General features: G+C 48.3%; 1 protein-coding gene across 1 annotated transcript in view; it reads left to right on the top strand.

The window, feature by feature from the left end:
• MARCHF6 (membrane associated ring-CH-type finger 6) overlaps positions 1-20,217 on the top strand; it is a 1,340,093-nt gene that overhangs the window by 1,200,614 nt on the left and 119,262 nt on the right. The window contains exon 24 of the mRNA XM_085606770.1: positions 2,497-2,629. Within this exon, the coding sequence (XP_085462896.1) occupies positions 2,497-2,629 (133 nt within the window). The remainder of the gene's footprint in view (positions 1-2,496; positions 2,630-20,217) is intronic.

Raw genomic sequence — 20,217 nt, 5'->3', positions numbered from 1 at the left:
CGCACTAATCAGTTCCGGGTGGATGACCAACTCTTTGTTGGCTACGTGGGTGCCAAGAAAGGTTGGGCCGTACACAAGCGATCCATTTCTTGATCGGTCGTTTTGTGTATCAAAGCATGCTATTTTGTGGCTAAAAAGAAGCCTCCAGTGGGGCTACGCGCCCATTCCACCAGGGTGACGGCAGCCACTACTGCCTTGGGAAGAGGAGTTCCTCAACATGACATCTGTCATGCAGCTACGTGGGCATCACTGCACACGTTTACAAAACTCTGTCTGGACAAGCAAGTTATGAGAGATGGCTTCTTAGGCCGTTGTGTTCTCCTGGACTTTCTGGTGTGATCTTGGTTCGCAGACCCACCACCGGCGTTGGTAATCTATAACTAACGTGTTTCTTTCAGATGAACAAGTTACTTCCCTTCAGTAACAATATATCTGTAAGAAACCCATCCTCCCCGTTCTGCGAACTGATTTCTAGGGTTAAGGATATCCTTTCAGGGCCATAGTTTTGTGCACCAGTGGTCAGTGTCTTGCATGGCTCTGTGTTTCTGGCGCGGAAAGTCATGTACAGAACTTACGTCCGCGCGCGAGGCGGCGTCTAAGTAGCTACCGCGACATCATCCCGGCGACCACGATGCCACCTTCCAACGCGCAGAGGTACTGCTGACGAAAAAACTTTCCGGATCCAGTCTGACGCCTGGGGGTAATTCTAAGGTAAGGAATCTATAACTAACTAATGTTTCTTACAGATATATTGTTACCGAAGGTAAGTAACTTGTACATTAATCTGTTCGGTTTCCCATTTTTCTTGGAAACATTGGTTATCCCTTGTGACAAACTAGGATATCCTATGATGGTTATTTTCTTCTGATTGTAGCCTGCTATGTTCGAGGAGATTATTTTTAGAGTTTCCTTGTCTACTTTCAGAATGACAGTTTCTTCCTAAGTGGGGGGTGAACTTCTAGGACCATTGGAGCTTATTTGGAGATACTGGGGAGTCAGTCGCACGCTTCAAGATCACTCAATGGTGCATATCTATTTCTAGTGGGCGGGAATGGACTTGCTAATACATGCTGGGAATTGAGATAAAAAATGGGAATAGCCCTGGATTGAAAACTCCTGGTGTACCTTTGGGGTTTGTAGAAAAAGTCCAATGGACGTGCGAAGATCTAAGTGTCATACCGTGGATTATTAGGCAATATATTCAATAAGTGGTTGACTAGTCATTGACTATTAAAATTTACGACTATACAGTCCTCCCCAATTGATTTTGGGCCACAACCCACCCAATTTACTCATCTGGCCATATTAATGTAATTATATAACTTAGATTTACCCATATAAAATTTAGACAGCCAGTGTAAAACCTTGTCCTTCAATTGACCTGTGAATTCCTGCTTAATCGGTTTCAGTTTGGGGGTGTTGACTTGAATGATAACCAGACGGCAAGCTGCCGGTGGCAATTCTAATCTTTCACCATGTTCAAGGTCCTCTGCGAATTCATAGGGCCATGGTTTAGGACAGGAACAGCTCCACTGGCTTCACTTCCATTAATACCAGTAGAGTTATTAACAGTTTCCTCTCTCCCCAGATGACTACCCTCTCCGGGTGGGTAGGATGAATTATGATGAATTATCAGGGTCTTATTAGTGCCCACAATCACATATTGACTTTGGGTATCTGAGGAAACATGCAATCTCCTGTTTGGTAATGCTTGCGGTGGGTGTGTTTCATCCCGTAAGTATGGTGTTGAGTCAGTAATGTGTATGGAACGCCCAGGCAGTGGCTGTGAATGGCTTAGATTTCCCTCATGTGCCCTTCTCTTCCCAGATCTCTCAGACCCCAGTTTGGTATTAAGGAGGAGCCTTAGACTCTCCTCTATTTTGGACAGTCTGATCATAATCAGTTGCAAGAGAGTATTGAGGGTCTACTCCAATATTTGGCATGAGTCATCTCTTGGAAGTAATGGATGTAGACTGAGTGCAGCATCTGAATGTGTCCCCCGAAGTGAATTCCGAGGAGATACTTTTGAGAGCTTTAAGAGGTTTGGTAATGGGAACTTTTTTAGCCCGCCCCCTTTTCCTCTTGCCTGGGGGTTCCACTATATGACTACCTTCTCCCTAGACGATTTAGAATTATTGGTCACAGCCGACGTACTGGCAACTGTACTATGGCTCTTCCATTGTACCCGCTCCTGAGAGGTCAGGGGTTACAGTGAAAAATCCTACCACTTGTAAGGAGAGGCGGCGCTCCGTAATCTCAATTTCTTTAGAGAGCACATTAGCTGCTCTTGTCAAGAAGGAGTCCAGTGTATTGATGAGTAAGTAGAGCATTCAACTGCTTTGGCGTAAGCTCTGTGCTATATAAAATATCTAACTATATTTTTTATTTGTTCACATATATATTATATCACTGTACGATGTTAAGTCTTTTATTTTTGTGGTTTTTGTGTTCCTCTTACGTTTTTCAGATTTTAATTGGTGTATGGTTAACTTGTAGGTTTATGCAAATGGAATCCGTAACATTGACTTACATTTTATAATTCGCAAACTGGCAACACCAGTCATCTCTGTGCTGTTGGTTTCCCTATGTGTACCATATCTTATCGCAGTAGGAATTGTCCCTTTACTAGGTATGTATGCATTATTACTTTGTTTTGCCACAGAGTTTTTGTTGATTAATGTTTATTAATGTTGAGAAAATACAATTTTTGTTGTGACATTTTTATCCTAAAGCACAATGTTAGAATTAATTCCAGACACCCTGGTGGAAATCAAACTTGTTATAGGTATTTTAATGGGCTGGATCTCAAAGTTCCTGGGTGCCCGCAGTGGGGACGGAGCAGATGTAAATACTGCAGATGTCATCCTGAGTCCACATTCGGGTAGTAAAAACATCCATATTTGGTTTGCAGAGGCCCCCCTCAGGGTCCTGGTTCCCGGTGGCATTGCACCTGCTGCACCATGGATAGGCACGCCCCTGTGAGCCAAGTCTTAAGGAGTTTCCTTAAACTGGACAAAGAGGCATCAGTCATTAGGAGGCTGATGACCACCGAAAGATAAGGGTGCTGACCCTGGGTGCATTAAATAGTTATATGAGCGGCTCAGTATATACGTCCTGGTGTAAGCCATACATACTCACGAACCTGTGATCGGTGGCCCTCCCGGTGACATTCCTGTCCTTCAGTGCCAGTGTGCGGCAGATAGGGGTATGTTTTTGAGCTCCTGAGTCCTGTCTGAATTGTACTCTGAGCAGAAGTTTCAACAGAGCTGCCAGATATGGGCGTCGCCTTGGTCCAGCCGAGACTGCACTATGTACATGGAATCGTTGGTCAATAAAATGCATGAAATGAAAATTGGCGAAAAGCCATCAGTTGGTGAAACGAAACATCTGCCTCTGTGTAGGAGCTTGCGGTACACCAGGCCTGCTTCTCATTGGGTGATACACCATGCTTGGGTCCTTCCCAACCACCATTTTTGTTGCCCATTGTTGCTATCTCTGAGGGATCGAGGACATTAGAAGAGCTTGGGGGCGTGATGAGGAGCCCCTCGCTTGGTGTTTGCTGTACCCCCTGGTGGGTAGCGCTCTGCACTGCCTGAAACGTCCTTTCCCCCAAAAAGAAAATAACGGTCACTTATTAGTTATTCTGGGTGGAAGGGCCACTTCTGGATTGCGATTGTACCGCGTGCAAAGGGTTTGTCTCGATTATATCAGTCTTTTTTTTTTTTTAAGTGTGCACTGGGTGCCTACTAGAAGCGTTTGAAGTGTAGTTGTTTAGCGTGTATCTATGTACGCAGTGTGTACTTTGTGTAGCATGTCTGTATGGTGTGTGCTGTGTAATTTAGGTGCTATGTAATCGGTCTGTGTTGTGTTTAGTTTGTGTGCTTAAGCGTATGGAATATGTGCATGTATGTGTACTCTATCTGAAAGAAACAGTTAGTTATAGATTCCTTACCTTAGAATTACCCCCAGGCGTCAGACTGGATCCAGGAAAAAAATTCTTCAGCAGTACTCCTGCACGTCGGAAGGTAGCGTTGGTCGACTCTGCGTTCGTCGTTGGTGTCGTGGTCACCGGGATGACGTCGCAGTATCTACATAGATGCTGACGTTGGTTCTTTAATTTTCCAAGCCAGCTAGCGCAGATCCGTTACTTTTTCTTGACTTCATCGTATTTTGAGTCCATCGACTCCTGGTGCACGGGGGATGCCCGGCTTGTGGTTCCTGTAGCCGACTGATGTCGGTGACGGATCTGCACCGCGGATGCCTCTTCTGCCTGGAGCGCGACCACAACTCCAAGTTGTGCTCTGACTGTCGGATCATGAATTCGAAGTCTTTGCGGGAGCGGTCCAGAAAGCTTCTCGAGGCCCGGCAGTGGGCTCCGCGCGGGTCAAAGTCCCGGTCGCGTAGGAGGTCGAGGAAGCCATCATCACTCCTCATCCAAGTCTTCGCACTCGGGGTCAAGTAAGTCGGAGCACAAGAAGAAGTCAAAGAAGCGTTGTTGCTCTTCGATTTCTCCCCATCAGTCAGCTGACGCGACAAGGGATGCAGGTTGTGCCCCTCCCGCGGCTTCTCGTGCGGAGCACGAAGGGCCGACTCCGGGTTTCCCTCTTTTCCCAGGACCCGGAGCAACCCCTGCCCAGTGTTGTCAATTTTACAAAGCGATGTACGCCATCTTTGAGCAGCTCAGCTCCGCCGGCGCGCCTTCGTGCCCCGCTGACTCTGCTGGGGTCCCTGGGCCTTCTACACTGGTGGATCCGGTCACGGCACCGCAGGGTCCCCTTGGATCCAGGCCTGGATCCGAATCGGCGCTAGTCGACCGTGTGACACCTCCCCCGGCGCAGATTCCACCGGCACCACTTCCACCGGCACCACATCCGCAACCGGCGTCTGCTGTGTCCCCGGCCAACGCTGACCCTGTCCTCCAGCTACCTGGACTTCGTTGCGCACCTTTACCAAACACTACTGCCTTGACAGTCAAGTCCGGAGAGACGGCTTCTTTGGCCAGTCTGTACTCCAGGACTTTCCGGTGTGATATTGGTTTGCAGACCCACCTCCGGGGTTGGTATTGCTGGGGTATCTATTCTAAGGTAAGGAATCTATAACTAACGTGGTTCTTTCAGATGAACAAGTTACTGACCTTCGGTAACGATATATCTGTGAGAAACATTAGCTAGTTATAGATTCCTTACCGCCCAACCCATCCTCCCAGTTCTGCGAATTGATTTCTAGGGTTAAGGACATCCTTTCAGGGCCCTAGTTTTGTGCACCAGTGGCCAGTGTCTTGCATGGCTCTGCGTTTCTGGCATTGAAAATCGTGTTCAGAACTGACGTCAGCGCGTGAGGGCGGCGTCTAAGTAGCTGCCGCGACATCACCCCGGCGACCAGGACGCCGAGGGACACAGAGCCGACCGACTCCACCTTCTGACGCCTAGAAGTACTGCTGACGAAAAATATTTCCGGATCCAGTCTGATGCCTGGGGTAATTCTAAGGTAAAGATTCTATAACTAACTAATGTTTCTCACAGATATATCCTTACCGAAGGTAAGTAACTTGTTCTTCATGGCCACCAAACGCCAGTGGGCGACAGGATACGCCATCACCTCGCCCACTGGCGCAACATCACGTCAGACAGGTGGGTTTTGCAAATAGTCCAAAGGGGTTACTCTCTCCCCTTCGAGACTACCCCTCGCCTCCCGCCATGCCACCCCAGTACCCTCGCATGTCAGAGGATCATCCGGCCCTTCTCCAACAGGATGTTTCGGCACTCTTGGACAAGGGAGCCATCGAATGAGTTCTGTCCCAGAAGTAGTTCATGGTTGCCATTCCCACTGCTTTCTGGTGCCCAAGAAGGACAAAGGCCTGCTTCCTATCTTGGATCTCAGGGACGTCAACCGCTTTCACCGGAAGGAGAAGTTCAAAATGTTGACCCAGCTCAGGTCCTGTCTGCCCTCGAGACTGGATAGTAGCGTTGGACTTGCAGGACGCTTACTTTCACATCCCCGTCCTGCCTGCCCACCTGCGTTAACTGCGGTTCACGGTAGGCCACGAGCACTTTCAATTTACCCTGCTACTTTTGGCCTTACCTGCGCCCTTCGAGTGTTCACGAAAGTGTTTCTAGTGGTCGCAGCTCATCTATGCAGATCAGGGGTTCCAGTCTCCCACTATCTCGACGACTGACTGTTGAGGGTGGGCTCACCCGAGGCTGTTGTCTCTCACCTCCAGACTAAGGCCAACCTCCTGCATTCGCTGGGGTTCTCCATCAATGTGCCGAAGTCACACCTGTCTCCCACTCAGAAGCTCCTTTTCATCGTAGTGGTTCTGGACACAACGCTGTTTCAGGTCTATCCTCCCAAACAGCGAGTCCGGGATATTCAGGCTATGATTCCAATCTTTCAGCCTCTATCCCTGGTTTCGGTCAGGATGACCCTTAGGTAACTGGGCCTGTTGGCCTCCTGCATCCTGCTTGTGGACCATGCCAGATGGCATATGCAGGCTCTGCAGTGGGATCTGAAGTTACAGTGGGCACAACATCAGGGGAACCTGTCCGATTGCGTCCATATCTCAGAGGGCACTGCACAGCAATTGCAGTGGTGGCTAACGAACCAGTATTGGGTCGACAGAAGAGCCCTCTCCCTGTCCCAACCAGAGTTCACAGTGGTGACCGATGCATCACTTCTGGGATGGGGCTTCCACATGGGGGAGATCAGAGGCCTCTGGTCTCCGGCAGAGTCCAGGCTCCACATCAACCTTCTTGAGCTTCGGGCAATTCGACTTGCACTCAAAGCATTCCTTCTTTCTGTCCGGGGAAGAGTAGTGCAGGTGTTCATGGACACCACCACCGCCATGTGGTACGGCAACAAACAAGGCGGGATGGGGTCGTGGACTCTGTGTTAGGAGGCCCTCTGTATCTGGACATGGCTGGAACGTCAGGGCATATCCCTGGTGGGTCAACACATGGCAGGTTCCCTGAACGCCAGGGTGGACAAACTCAGCTGCAGGTGCATGATGGGTCACGAATGGCGTCTTCACTCGGAGGTGCTCCAAGGTCTCTTTCGAAAGTGGGGAGAGCCTTGGTTAGATCTATTAGCCACTTAATAGAACGCGCAATGTCAGCAATTCTGCACGTTGGAATTTCCAAGGCAGCTCTCGCTAGGCGACGCTTTTCGTGCGACCTGGCCCAAGTCATTCTTGTGGCTCCAAATTGGGCACGAAGAGTCTGGTATCATGAGCTGCTACACATGGCCATCGATCCTCCGATCAAACTACCTCTTTGGGAGAATCTTCTGTCGCAGCAGCAGGGGACTGTCCTCCACCCAAACCTGTCTAGCCTCCACCTCCTTGCGTGGAGATTGAGCAGTGGCAGTTGACGTCATTTGACCTACCTCCCGAAGTCTGCAGTGTTATCTTGGCAGACAGGCGTCTCTCCACTAAGAAGGTATACGCCTGCCGATGGAACAAATTTGTGGCATGGTGCACAGCAAAGGCTGTGGATCCCCTTCCCCCCCTCTTTCTGAGGTTCTCTTGTTCCTCCTTTCTTTAGCCCAGCAGGGCTCTGCTCTGGGCACTCTAAAGGGCTACCTCTCTGCCATTTCAGCCTTCCTTAGGCTTCCTGATCAGCCTTCTCTTTTCAAGTCCCCTGTTGTAAATAGTTTCCTTAAGGGCTTTTATCATCTTTTTTCTTATGTTCCCTTCGTAATGCGCCAGTGGGACTTGAACTTGGTTCTTGATTATCTTATGTGTGCTCCCTTTGAGCTGCTACATAACTGTCCTCTCAGGCTTCTAACTTTGACTGCATTTCTGGTGGCCATCACCTCTGCACGCAGGGTGAGTGAGCTACAAGCTCTTTCATTCAAGCCTCCCTTTCTGGCTGTTCATCCAGACAAGAACTAGCCCTTCCTTTCTTCCCAAGGTGGTTACTTCTTCCGCATTGACCAAACCATCACTTTGCCCACCTTCTTTCTGCCTCTGCATCCTTCAAAAGGGGAAGAGAGGCTCCACCGTCTGGATCCAAACGTGCACTTTCCTTCTACTTGGATCGCACCAACCAATTCTGGGTGGAGGAGCATTTACTGTGTTCCCTCACTCAATTCTGATGGCACACATTCAGAGACTGAATCCAGACCAAGCAGGTAAGTATAAAAAAGACACTTATGTTTTATTTTTTAGAACCAGGCAGGCCTTGGAACAGGTAGGTAAAATATACTTTCCATCATAGAATATTTCGAGCAGTGCAATTGAGACTTTGATTTGCAGTTGTTACAGGTTTGTACTGGTTTAAATTCAACAGTAATTACTTTTGGAATCCTTTTGGATTACTTTTAGATTACATTGACTACTCGGTGGTATGCCTAGATACCACTCCGGGATCTCACAATGCAAGGTAAGTAATACAAGGTTTACAGTTTAGTTACTTTTTCTCCATACAAATCAGAAGTTCAACAAAATATTTTTGGAACAGAAGACTCGTAATACTGGTTCCTATGGAAGAAAAACGGTTATCAGTTTTACAGGTAAGTATTCAACTCACGAGTGGGAGTTTGGGGGGTTAGGACCAAGGTTCCCCAAGGTCTAGGTAGGCACTCAAATTGCACCATCAGCGGCACTGGCGTGGCCGGGAGCAGGGTGAAGAGCCCCTGTGTTGGACAGTGGGGCTAGGGGGCACTTCAGTTGGGGCCTGCCCTTAAAGTATACTGAGTGCAATGCTCTGGCTTTTTTAAGAATGTCCTCCTTCACCTGGTAGTCATGCACACATGCTAGGATGTCCGCCGGGAGCCCTTTTCCAGACCTCTCGGGCCCTACTCGGCGGACGCTGTCAAGCTGAAAGGTGGCGTCGTCGGCGAGGCCTAGAACATGTCTGAAGAGGTCAGTGACATATTCACCAATGTTGGAGCCCTCCTCCTTAGATGGCACACCTCTAGTCTTAACGTTATTCCTCCTGGATCTATTTTCTAAGTCCTCATTGTGTGCTGGTAGGTCTAGCTGCTGTTCTTGTAATGTCCCTAAATCTAGTATTTAGGGGCACCGCTGAACCTTGCTTCCTCAGACCATAACCTCCTTCTGGACCGTGTCAACAACGCCGGGATCCAGGGTCGGGCTCTGGATTGGCTCTCCTCCTTTCTCAGCAACAGATCTCAATCAGTCCGTCTCGCCAATCTCTCGTCAAAGAAGATGAAACTCTCTTGCGGAGTTCCTCAGGACTCTTCCCTCTCCCCGCTTCTTTTTAATCTCTACCTCCTTCCATTAATTTCATCTCTTCGGCACAGGGAAGTCGTAACTTACAATTATGCGGATGATCTCCAGCTGGTTTTCAATATTAGTCTCCTCCCCTCCTCGCTAACTCATTTCCAAGACACCATGACCTTCATTAGCGAATGGATGAATGGAAACCAGCTGAAACTCAATCCTGGCAAAACGGAATTAATCCTCACGGGCGGACCTGCTAACCCATGGAACTCCAACTTTTGGCCATCCTCCTTAGGCAACCCCCCTACCCCGGCCAGCTCTGCCAAGAGCCTTGGAATACTGGTCAGCAACGACCTCTCGATGAAGGCCCAGATCAGTTCAGTGGTCTCTGCCGGCTTCTTCCAACTGCGCCGAATCAAGAAAATTTGCAGATTCCTGTCTCAGGAAGCCTTGACCTTAGTAATCTTAGCCCTGGTCATTTCCCAACTTGACTATTCCAACTGCCTCTATGTAGGCATCCCGCCATACCAGCTTAGACGCCTCCAACTTGTCCAGAACCAGGCTGCCAGACTGATTTTTCATCTGCCCAGATGGCACCGTATTCAGCCTCTAATGAAGGACCTTCACTGGCTGCCAGTGGCTAAACGGGGTCTTTTCAAATTGGGATGCACTATCTTCAAATCCCTGTACGGGAACTGTCCAGCCTTCATCTCATCTAAAATCATACGTTATGTCCCCAACCGCTTCCTTCGATCTATTCACCTGAATTTGCTAGTCACCCCCACCTTTAAACGCAAAAAATTGGGCGGTGCTCGTTTTGGAGTACTGGCCCCGCAGTTCTGGAACTCACTCCCACTGGAGATAAGGACAACCACCACCTATGCCTCATTCAGGTGCCTGGCCAGGGCGGAAGTGACCGTTTGTTCTCCGGAAATTGGACGGCATGTCAGGGTGACCGGTTCGTACAGCACAAATAACCACGGTACTACCTTATCGATGATCAAAATGTCCGATCTACTAGATCGCTTCGCCTTGGGGGATCTAACCTCTGTTTGGAGCCTTACCGTGACCGGGAGACATCAGGAGTGACGGCGGCAGCAGCGTGAGCAGCGGAGGCCCCGCCCCCTTGACCCCTGCACCTACTTGAGCGCCTCCCGCTGCGCGGGAGACGCTTCGCCTTGGGGGATCTAACCTCTGTTTGGAGCCTTACCGTGACCGGGAGACATCAGGAGTGACGGCGGCAGCAGCGTGAGCAGCGGAGGCCCCGCCCCCTTGACCCCAGCACCTACTTCAGCGCCTCGCGCCTCCCGCTGCGCGGGACGCGCGCGCCGGGCTAAGCCCGGGCAAAGGGCGTGTCGTCTACGGCCGTCCGAGGCTGGTTGTGGCTGGGCTGGGCCATTCCTCTAAGGTCCTCTCCCCGACGGTAAGACCTACCAATTGTTAGCACGTGAGTTTAATTATGACACTCATTACTGATAAAGAGGGGAAGCGCCGCCTTACACCGGCAGCCGCTGGTGGAAGACTCACCGGCACCCTTGACGATTTCTTTCAGAGAGCAGCGAATGCCGTGGGCAGGGAGATAGCCCTGACTGAAAAACGCCTGTCACTGGAACTTCTGAACGTGAGACGCTCCTCCTTAGGGGACTTAATCAACGTAGTGTCACCGGCTAAAGCAGACCCGAATACTCTACTCCCAGGTTGCCCTATTGAATTGGATAAACAAGATTTGCATTGTGATTACTTGCTTGGGGAAGAAGTGGTGTCCAACATGAATAATTCACTGTGTAGTATTGCCTCGTCTGAGGGTTTTTAGCCGATCGAGGCTAGGAAAAGTCTTCAGCCTGTAGATTTTGTTGATCTTGTAGCCAATACTGAGCCGGCCCCATCATGTACTACCTTGAAAGGTAAAAGGAAGAGGGGCGGGGGCTGTCAAGCAGGTAGAAAATCTAAAGTGTTAAAGTTGTCTGGTATCCCAAGTGCATCGTTCCCCAAGAAATCCATTAAAATATCCAAGAGGATCATTCAAGATGCGATGGTCCCGGATTCTCAGTCTTCCGATTTACCCAATGGAGCCTGACCTAACCGGAAGGATGACGAAGCAGTGATATCATTTTCAAATTTAACTCATCTACTGCGTTCCTTTTCTCTACCCATAATCGAGAGATTGAGAATCATCAATGGGAAGTTAGACGCCCTGGGGGAATTAGCTAATGACAATTCACGCAGGCTGGATACCTTGGCTCTACCCAAGCTGATCAATAGTACCGGGATAAGGCCTAGCAACAACTTAGACCCTCAAGGCGCAGCCATCCTTGCTGAAGTAGCCCCCACTTGTGGAAAAAGCACTAACACCTTACCTTCGAAAGCTTCTGTATCTAAAACTGTTGCAACCACATCACTTACAGTTACATCACCACAAACTAGTGATAATCTTTTGCGGGAGACAGTGCCAGTTGGCCAGGATGAGCGGGTCCCCTTACCAGTCATCAATCTCCCACTTGCGTGTTCACCCTTAGTAGTAGTGCTTGCAAATGTCCCTCTATTGAATAAGGGTATAAGAGAGGATTTTGGGCAATTAAAAAACAAAGCGCTCCATTGGATCACTAAGAACACATCGGAGGGGAACAACATTTGGAAAGATATTATTATGGTGCGTAGAGTGTCCTGGATCGGCAGAACTAGGAAGAATAGAGTTGGGGACTGTATCATACTTAATTTCAGTAGTCCCACTCCGGTTAGACGTATCATAGATGAGTCTATATTTAACGCCAAGCCACAATCAAAGGGCATTGAGATCCTCCCACTTGATTATTTCTATAGGGAGTTGAATAGACCAAACCCAAGTAGGGCTATTTACTACGGGGGCAGGAAGAATTATCGCATTCCATTAAGCTCGGGTTGGGAATATCCTAGAAAAACGTTCCCCAACAAGCCGTGGAGAGGGAACGATCGGCAATATCAAAGTTGCGTAGGAGTCAATCGCTTCTCAGTTTTGAGCGGACTTGAAGGAGTTGACTGACGCCCAACTATTGACGTTGCCATCACTTCCGATTTGACAGAAAAAACAGAAGTAGTTAGTATAGGTGATCAATTGAAGGCAACACATTTGCCTGAACTTCCCGGGGTCCATGCCAAGAAAGGGACCAGGATTGCTTTTTGGAACGTAGCAGGCCTCCGCTCCAAGATAAACAATCCTATCTGGATTGATTTTATCAAGGACATAGACATACTATGCTTGCAAGAGACTTGGTCTCTTGATGCCATCCATATCATTGGGTATAGAACTTATCATCAACCAGCTAGTCCCTCTAACTCCGGGAGGTGTAAAGGTGGCCTGACTATTTATATATCTAATTTGCTGGAGATATTATCACTGAGAATGGTGGCCTCTTGTAGCCACTATCAAATTATCCTAATTCGAGTGACCCCTAAGGTGGAGGTTATTATCATTAATATGTATAATGGCATTGAGAAGGGGCTAGTCAATTATACGATAAATACCCTTATTAAGGAATTAGGGGCCCTAGTAGATAAATCTTCAAGGGACACAATTATTATCTGGGGAGGCGATTTCAACCACTACCTTTGTAAACAATACCAGAGTGGTTGTGGCGACCAGGAAAAATATAGATCTGAAAATCTTCCCCACTTTGCCCATAATAGCGGGGGCGATTCATTTAATGATCTGATGGCCTCATTCGATCTGGGCTTTGTCAACCTGCTCTGCAGGCCCCCGGCGGAGTTCAGTCCAACGAGAGGATTTAGTACGTTGATTGACTATATCACCATCACCAACTCTCACTCATGCTGGTTAACAGATTTCGTCACACACATAATTGGGGTGAGTGACCATCTCCCTCTTAGTTTTTGCATTCAGCTTCCTTTTAAAATAGATTGCACCCTGGTTGAGAAGTTGGCCTGGACAACTAATTGTACCCTAAGTAGTTTGAACGGGTATGCTCTCAGATGGTCACAGAGCAATCCAGCGGTTACTAATAGAAACATTATTAAACAGGCGTTAACTTCTATCAACATATGCCTTCAGGATGTAGTATCACATACAGACGTCCTGAACTCTTTTGCAAATATTACAAAGATCATTAAAGAGGACCTACAACGTCCAATTAAAGATGGGAAACCAAGCAGCAAAGGGTGGTTGGACTCAGCTTGCACCAAGGCCTATACACACTTAAAGAATGCTTTAAGAAAAAAAACGAGAAATCAAATAGATATCAGGCATTTTAGGCATGAATTTAATCTGGCCAGAAAGTCACGTAAACGCGTAATTAAGAATGATGCATGGGTAAGTCTGTATAATGCGTCTTTAGATAGGGATTGCTCTGCCTTTTGGTTAGCTGTTAAGGCTCCATTTTTTAACTCGGGGGATGTGGTTAGAATGGATACGGCTATTACAGAGGATTTGTGGATAGATTTTTTTGCCGAGGTTTATAACCCAGGAGGGAAAGATAAATTGGCAGAGAAGGGGAGTGCTACCCAGGGACAAAAGGAGGATAATTTTGCCCCGATTGAGCTAGCTGTCACATTAACAGAAATTTCTGACGCAATCACCTAGAGCAGGGGTAATAAAGCGCCTGGTGCAGACGGCGTCCCTATAGATTTATATAAATATCAGCCTGAACTCTGGTCGCCCCTACTCACGCGCGTACTGGACGCTAGCTGTGCGTTGGGCTTTATTGACACCTGGGCAGACTCTATAACTATACCCATATTTAAAAAAGGGGACCGGGATAAACCCTCTTGTTATCGTCCCATATCCCTACTGGATTCATTTATGAAAGTTTCCGGGCGAGTCATCTTGAATCGTCTTCAACAATGGGCAGCAGAAGCCAACATCCTATCCCCGGTACAATACGGGTTTCGTGAGGGCTGCGGCACCTTGGAACAGGTCCTTAATTTCACGTTACTTTCAGGAAAATACACCCAGGCTAAAGAAGGCAAACTTTTTGCAGTATTTGTCGACCTAAGCGCTGCCTTCGATTGTGTTGTTCACAATAGTTTGTGGCAGATCCTGAGTGATTTAAAGGTGGATGAAGTGCTTATTTCCTTTTTAAGGCAACTATATGTCGGGGCCAGGGCGAAAGTTAGATACGGTACCAAAGGTGAATGCACCAAGCCTTTTTACGTAAAGCGGGGAGTGAGGCAAGGGTGCGTACTTGCCCCATTTCTGTTCAACTTGTATACTAATGATTTAGAAAAAGAGTTAGTTGCTGTGGTACGTGATTCTCCTCAGGTTAACCAGCATCAAATTGCGTCCCTGTTATATGCAGACGGCGTGGTGATCATGTCCCGGACTCAAAGAGGTCTACAAACTGCTCTGGATACATATTTAAATTTTATGGATAACAGGGGGTTAAAACTTAATGTATCCAAAACGTTTGTAATGACCTGTGGTAGATCCAAGAATAAAGAGTGTCGTTTGTATGTTGGGAAGGAGAAACTTGCCTCGACTAAAACCTTTTCATACCTGGGCATAGTCCTTGAAGAAACAGGGTCCTGGGGGCCTGCTATTAGAAATAGGACCTTGATATTCAAGAAAGCCACTGCTGCACTCATGTCTTTTTCAAAAAAGATGGCGAAGAGACCACCGACGATTTTGTTAAAAATTTACCAGGCGAAGTGTATCAGTACAGCCACATATGGGGCAGGAATTTGGGGGATTCAAAATTCGTCCTCAATACAAAAGGTAGAGAACGCATTTCTTAGATTTATCCTGGTAACCCCAACCAGCTCCCCTGTTTTTAATTGTCATGCAGAGTTGGGAGTGCGTCACGTGAGTGACTTGATTAGTATACAACCAGTTCTGCTCTGGTATAAAGTATGGAACTCGCCGGCCCTATTGTTAAACAGAAATATCATTAAGGAATGTATGGGGCTGGATAGGGCTTCCAGGATACCCTGGTTGAAGTATATATGCAATTTCACCAGGGACCTTGGTAGACCTGAGTTTTACCATCAGCCTGAGTCAATGTGTAGGATTACTGGCAAGGCCTTGAAGGAGTTGTGTTGGCATCATGTAGAATCTCTTAGACTTGGTGTAGAACTAAACAAGAAACTTGTACTGCAACATCAACTTACACTAGTCTCTTATACCATCCAGCCTTATTTAATATGGTGTCAGGAGGGTTTTGACCGTTACTTACTAACTAGACTTAGGTTTGATGTTTTCTTTCGTTTAGTCACTTTTCCCACAGCAAATGACTGGGCTAGACATCTCTGTAATTGCCCGTGCGATAATTTGTCCACTCAATCCACTTTGCACGTAATCTGTTTTTGTAAATTTTATTCGTTAGAAAGATCAAGATGGATTAAGCCACTTTTAAAAAAACATGGTTCATGGAGACAATGTCGCCCAGCTTTATTGTTTTTAGTCTCTTTAAACGATGAATATTGTGTGTCAACTATGCTGGGTTTTTTTAAAAAGTATTATAAGGAAAAGGAAAAGTTTAATCAATTTTTAGAGTAATTTCGTATGCATTTTAAAATTTTTATACTTGCCTTTGTAATGAACCTGCTGCTTTTATGACTTCATGAATTTTGAATTCGAATAAAGTATATTTACTTACTTACTTACTTACAACCACCACCTATGCCTCATTCAGGAAACTACTGAAGACTTGGCTGTTTTCTCAGGCCTATGACAACTAGCCCTCTTTCCCTCTGCCGCCTCATGTTTCTCTTAGCGCCAAGAAACCGTTGGTGAACGTGCGCTTAATAAATTCCCTATAACATAACAGAAAAGAAGAAGGACCAAACAGCTGTGCCGAAGCTAACAAGAAGAAGGCACCCACTGACTTTCCCCAGCCCTACCAGCCTGTCTCTACCTCGAACCTGCTCCTGCGAAACCCCAGTGTGACCTGCATCCACCAACCTCGAAAACCCCGGAGTACCTGCCTGCCTTAAACCACAAAGACTGTCTCTCCCGTGAACACCGGATTTGTTCATCTCCAACCTCTGACACCGCAACTGTGCACCACGTTGCACCCGCCGTCCACGGCTTGAGCTCAAGTGGGCAAACACCACGAGGAGGTCTCTCCGGCGATCCTAACCCGAGATCCCACGACCCCTGACCTGCCTCAAACCTCCAGCCGACGCCTGCAGCCTAAATCTGGAAGATCCCGCCAACCGCGACCAGGAGCCTGTAAGGAGATCTGACCCCAAAAGGCACCCCTGCACTTGACGCCCCACGGCCTTGGGTGGCCCAACTGATGGTGCCTAACCAACCCCCAACTTACCTCTCGAAGTGGTGGTCACACCCAGATGACCTTCGTCCCCAAGCCTGCAGTGCCTTTGTAAACTCGAGGTTCCCCTTTGCAAACAACAGGGCGCCCGACGTCGAAACAGCACTCTGCACCTACCTGCCCCAGTGCCGCTGAGGGTGCATCTTTTTGGCTGGCCTAAACCCCCATTTGCCCTGAGCTAAAGTCCAGGAGCTTTGCTCCCACAACCAAGTGACCTGCTCATCAGCAGCCACCACCCAGAGGCCCGCTATCCCCCATTTGATAACATTTGGCCTCCGCACCCAGCCACCCTAGTGCCGCAGAGGGTGTAACAAGAGTGCATCCCTGACCCTGGGGGACCCCTGAGTCTAACCCCAGAACCTCAACTATAACATTGACTGTTTTTCTGGGCAAAGTTTCTAAGTGTGGAGTTTGAAAATCTAAAGAAATTCTTTAAAATTGTACTAACTATCAAAAACGATTTTACTTATCTGTTTACAGCAAATGTCCCAGTGTAGTATCCAGGTATACTACACTGTGTAAGAAAAGTAATCTCAAAAGTAACTTGCCTAATACTCAAAATCCGATACAAAGTATATGTACTGTATTCTGAAAAACATTGCATTATCAGTAACATTACTGTGATCAAATCAAAGTACATTTACAATTGCAATCCAAACTGTATATTTACTGCAAAATACGTATCACTTACCTGTGCCAGGCTTGCTTGGTTCTAGGAAATAAAATAACTAAGAATATTTTTATACAAAAACAATTGGTCTGAAGTTCAGTCTTTAAGTGTGTGAATTAATTTGCTGACTGAGTGTGTACAACAAATGCTTAACACTGTCCTCTGATAAAGCCTTACTGCTCAACCACACTACCACAAATAGAGAGTGAGGTGCTATCTAAGTTTACCTCTGCCTACCTTTGGGGTTCCCCTGGACTTTGTGCACATTATACGTCACTTTGGTGTAGTATTTACAGAGCCAGCTTCCTACAATTCTTTCTTTGGCCCAGCAGGGCTCTGCTGTGGGCACCCCAAAAGGCTATCTTTCGGCCATTTCGGCCATTCTCCGCCTTCCCGAGCAGCCTTCTCTTTTCCAGTCCACTATTGCAAATAGATTTCTTAAGTGCATTACTCACCTCTTTCCTCCTATTCCTTTAGAAATGCCCCAGTGGGACTTGAATCTTGTCTTAACTTACCTAATGTATATACGAGGTGCGGATCCGTAACTGACATCAGCTTGTGACAAGAGTCTCAAGGCTTGAAGCCAGTCCGCCGATGTGACATCCCTGCATGCACCGGGAGTCGAATAACTCGAAAAAGATGTTGCCAAAAGTCGAAAAACACTAGTCAAATAATGACTAAGGGTACCGCTCTCTCCAGATCTGCGCTGGCTGGCACGGAAAAAGAAAGAACCGACGTTCGCGCGCAGGGACGGCGTCTAAGTAGATACTGCGACGTCATTCCGGCGATCACGACGTCAACGACAAACGCAGAGTTGACCGACGCCACCTACCGACGCGCAGGGGTATTGCTGAAGAAAAAAATCTCCGGATCCAGTCTGACGCCTGGGGGTAATTCTAAGGTAAGGAATCTATAACTAATATATGTCTCTTACAGATATATCATTACCGAAAGTAAGTAACTTGATCATCAGGTGGCTCCATTCGGACCCGTGTGACGTCTGTAGCGTCGGTTATGACGTTGCGGTGCCTATATAGGCGCCACCCAGGCGCGTGGACGTCAGTTCTTTTCTTTCCCTGCCAGTAAAGCGCTGATCCAGGAAGAGTTACCCCTCTGTTGCTTATTGGCAGATTTCTTCTCGACTTTTGTCGAATTCGAAAAAAAATCCACTTTGTGTGCGAGGAATGTCTTCGAGGAAGACTGGTTTCAAGCCGTACGATGCCTGCCACTGCATGATGTCGGTCATCGATCCCCACCTCATCTGTCTCTTGTGTCTCGAGCATGACCACGACTCAAAGTCTTGCTCAGTCTGCCGGGCCATGGCTCCGAAGGCCTTGAGGGAGCGGGCGATGAAGCTCCTCGCGGCCCAGCAGTCGACACCATCGAGCGAGACTCCGCGAAGGTCCCGATCCCAATCAAAGAAGAGGAGGTCGCGGGACCGTTCCCATAGCCTAAGTCCTCCTCTTCCCACTCGAGGTCTTCGGGACCCTCCGGGAAGAGGCATAAGAAGAAGTAGTCCACGTGGACTTCATCTTCACGTCATCTGTCTACAAGAGAGGTAAGGAGCACCGACGCTCTAGGCACGGTTTCGCGGAGCGGGAGCCTGGGACTACTTCGCACCTCTCTCCATTTCCGGGAGCCTGAGCGACCCCCTCTCAAATTAAAGAATTTTACAAGGCCATGTGCTGTGCATTTGAGTGGGCCGACCCCGCTGGTGAACCCTCGGGCCCCGTGGAGTTGGAAAGGGCCCCATCGGGTTGACGCAATCTGCTCCAGTGAGGCCTCATAGATCTGATCCCGGTTCTGGGTTAACGCCGGTCGTGCCAACGCAACCTCCTCTGGTGGCAGACCTATAGTCGGTGCCTGCGTCGGTGCCCATCGGCAGCACCAACCCCATCATCATCTCTGATGACACGGAGCAGGAACGTCATTTGACGCCGATTGAACCCAGAGGTTCTATGTTGTCGCCTGGGCACTTTGAAGATGTGCTAGGCTCAGTAGAGGAATGGTAGATGTCTATGGACCCTCTGGAACATCAGGATGACCCTGTGGAGCATTTGGACTGGTATGGGGAACTTGCAGAGGCCAGTGGACTGGACACTTCTCCAGATACTGGAATGCTTTCTCCGCCAACAGTGGCTACGGAGGAGGGGGCATCCTATGTCATGGTGGTAAAGGAGGCAGCTGAGGACATTGGACTAGAACTGCCCTCAGTGAAGGTCAGGACTAATCTCCTGACCGAAATGCTTCAACCTGGACCTAGCACTGGGGCCCCTGTGAATAGGACGATTGCACGCCACCATCACCTAGCACCGGGCGAGCCAAAGTTCCTCAGCCAACATCCCACCCCTGAAAGTTTTGTGGTGCAGGCCTCTACGTCCCAGGGCACATTCCCTTCCGCCCCTCCGGATAGGTATTTCAAGAGGCTGGACTCATTTGGAAAAATTAGTTTTCTTCTTCCAGCCTGGTCGGTGAATACTGCATGCAAATTGGTCCGTTTCTCCTATTCCCTTGCAAAAGTGCTGCCACAAGTCCCGGAGGAGGCCCGGGCTGTGCTCTCCCCAGCAGTCAAGAATGGGAGAGATGAAGCAAAATTAACCATACGGTGTGGCTTCGATACCATAGATTCGCTGGGCAGGTCAATTTCAATGACCGTGGCCTTAAGGCGCCACACCTGGCTTAGGACAACTAGCTTCTCAGGCCATGTCCAAGCCAATCTGAACGACATGCCCTTTGATGGAACCCGTCTTTTTGGGGAAAAGGTAGACTCAGCCCTGGTCAGGTTCAACGACTCTCGGGCTACGTCCAGCTAGGGTCTCTCCTTATCTCATCGCGACCAGTCCTCTCACCCCTTTTTGTGGCAGTGGAAGGGGTTTCTAGCCGCATCAGCTCTATCCCAGCCACCGTCCTGCACAGACTGCCCAAGCCGTGCGTGGACGCAGTGCATACCGATCCAGAAATGGAAGCCAGAAGTCATCAGTCTGCAAGACTACACTACCCCAGTTGGCGGGAGGATTCGTCATCACCTCCCCCACTGGAGATGCATAACAAGTGTGTCTTGCAGATCATTCTGGAGGGCTATTCTCTGCCTTTCCTCTCTTTTCCTC

This window comes from Triturus cristatus, chromosome 5_2 (assembly GCF_964204655.1).
Source record: "Triturus cristatus chromosome 5_2, aTriCri1.1, whole genome shotgun sequence".
Classification (NCBI taxonomy): Eukaryota; Metazoa; Chordata; class Amphibia; order Caudata; family Salamandridae; genus Triturus; species Triturus cristatus.
This window is presented reverse-complemented; position numbering and strand designations above follow the sequence as displayed.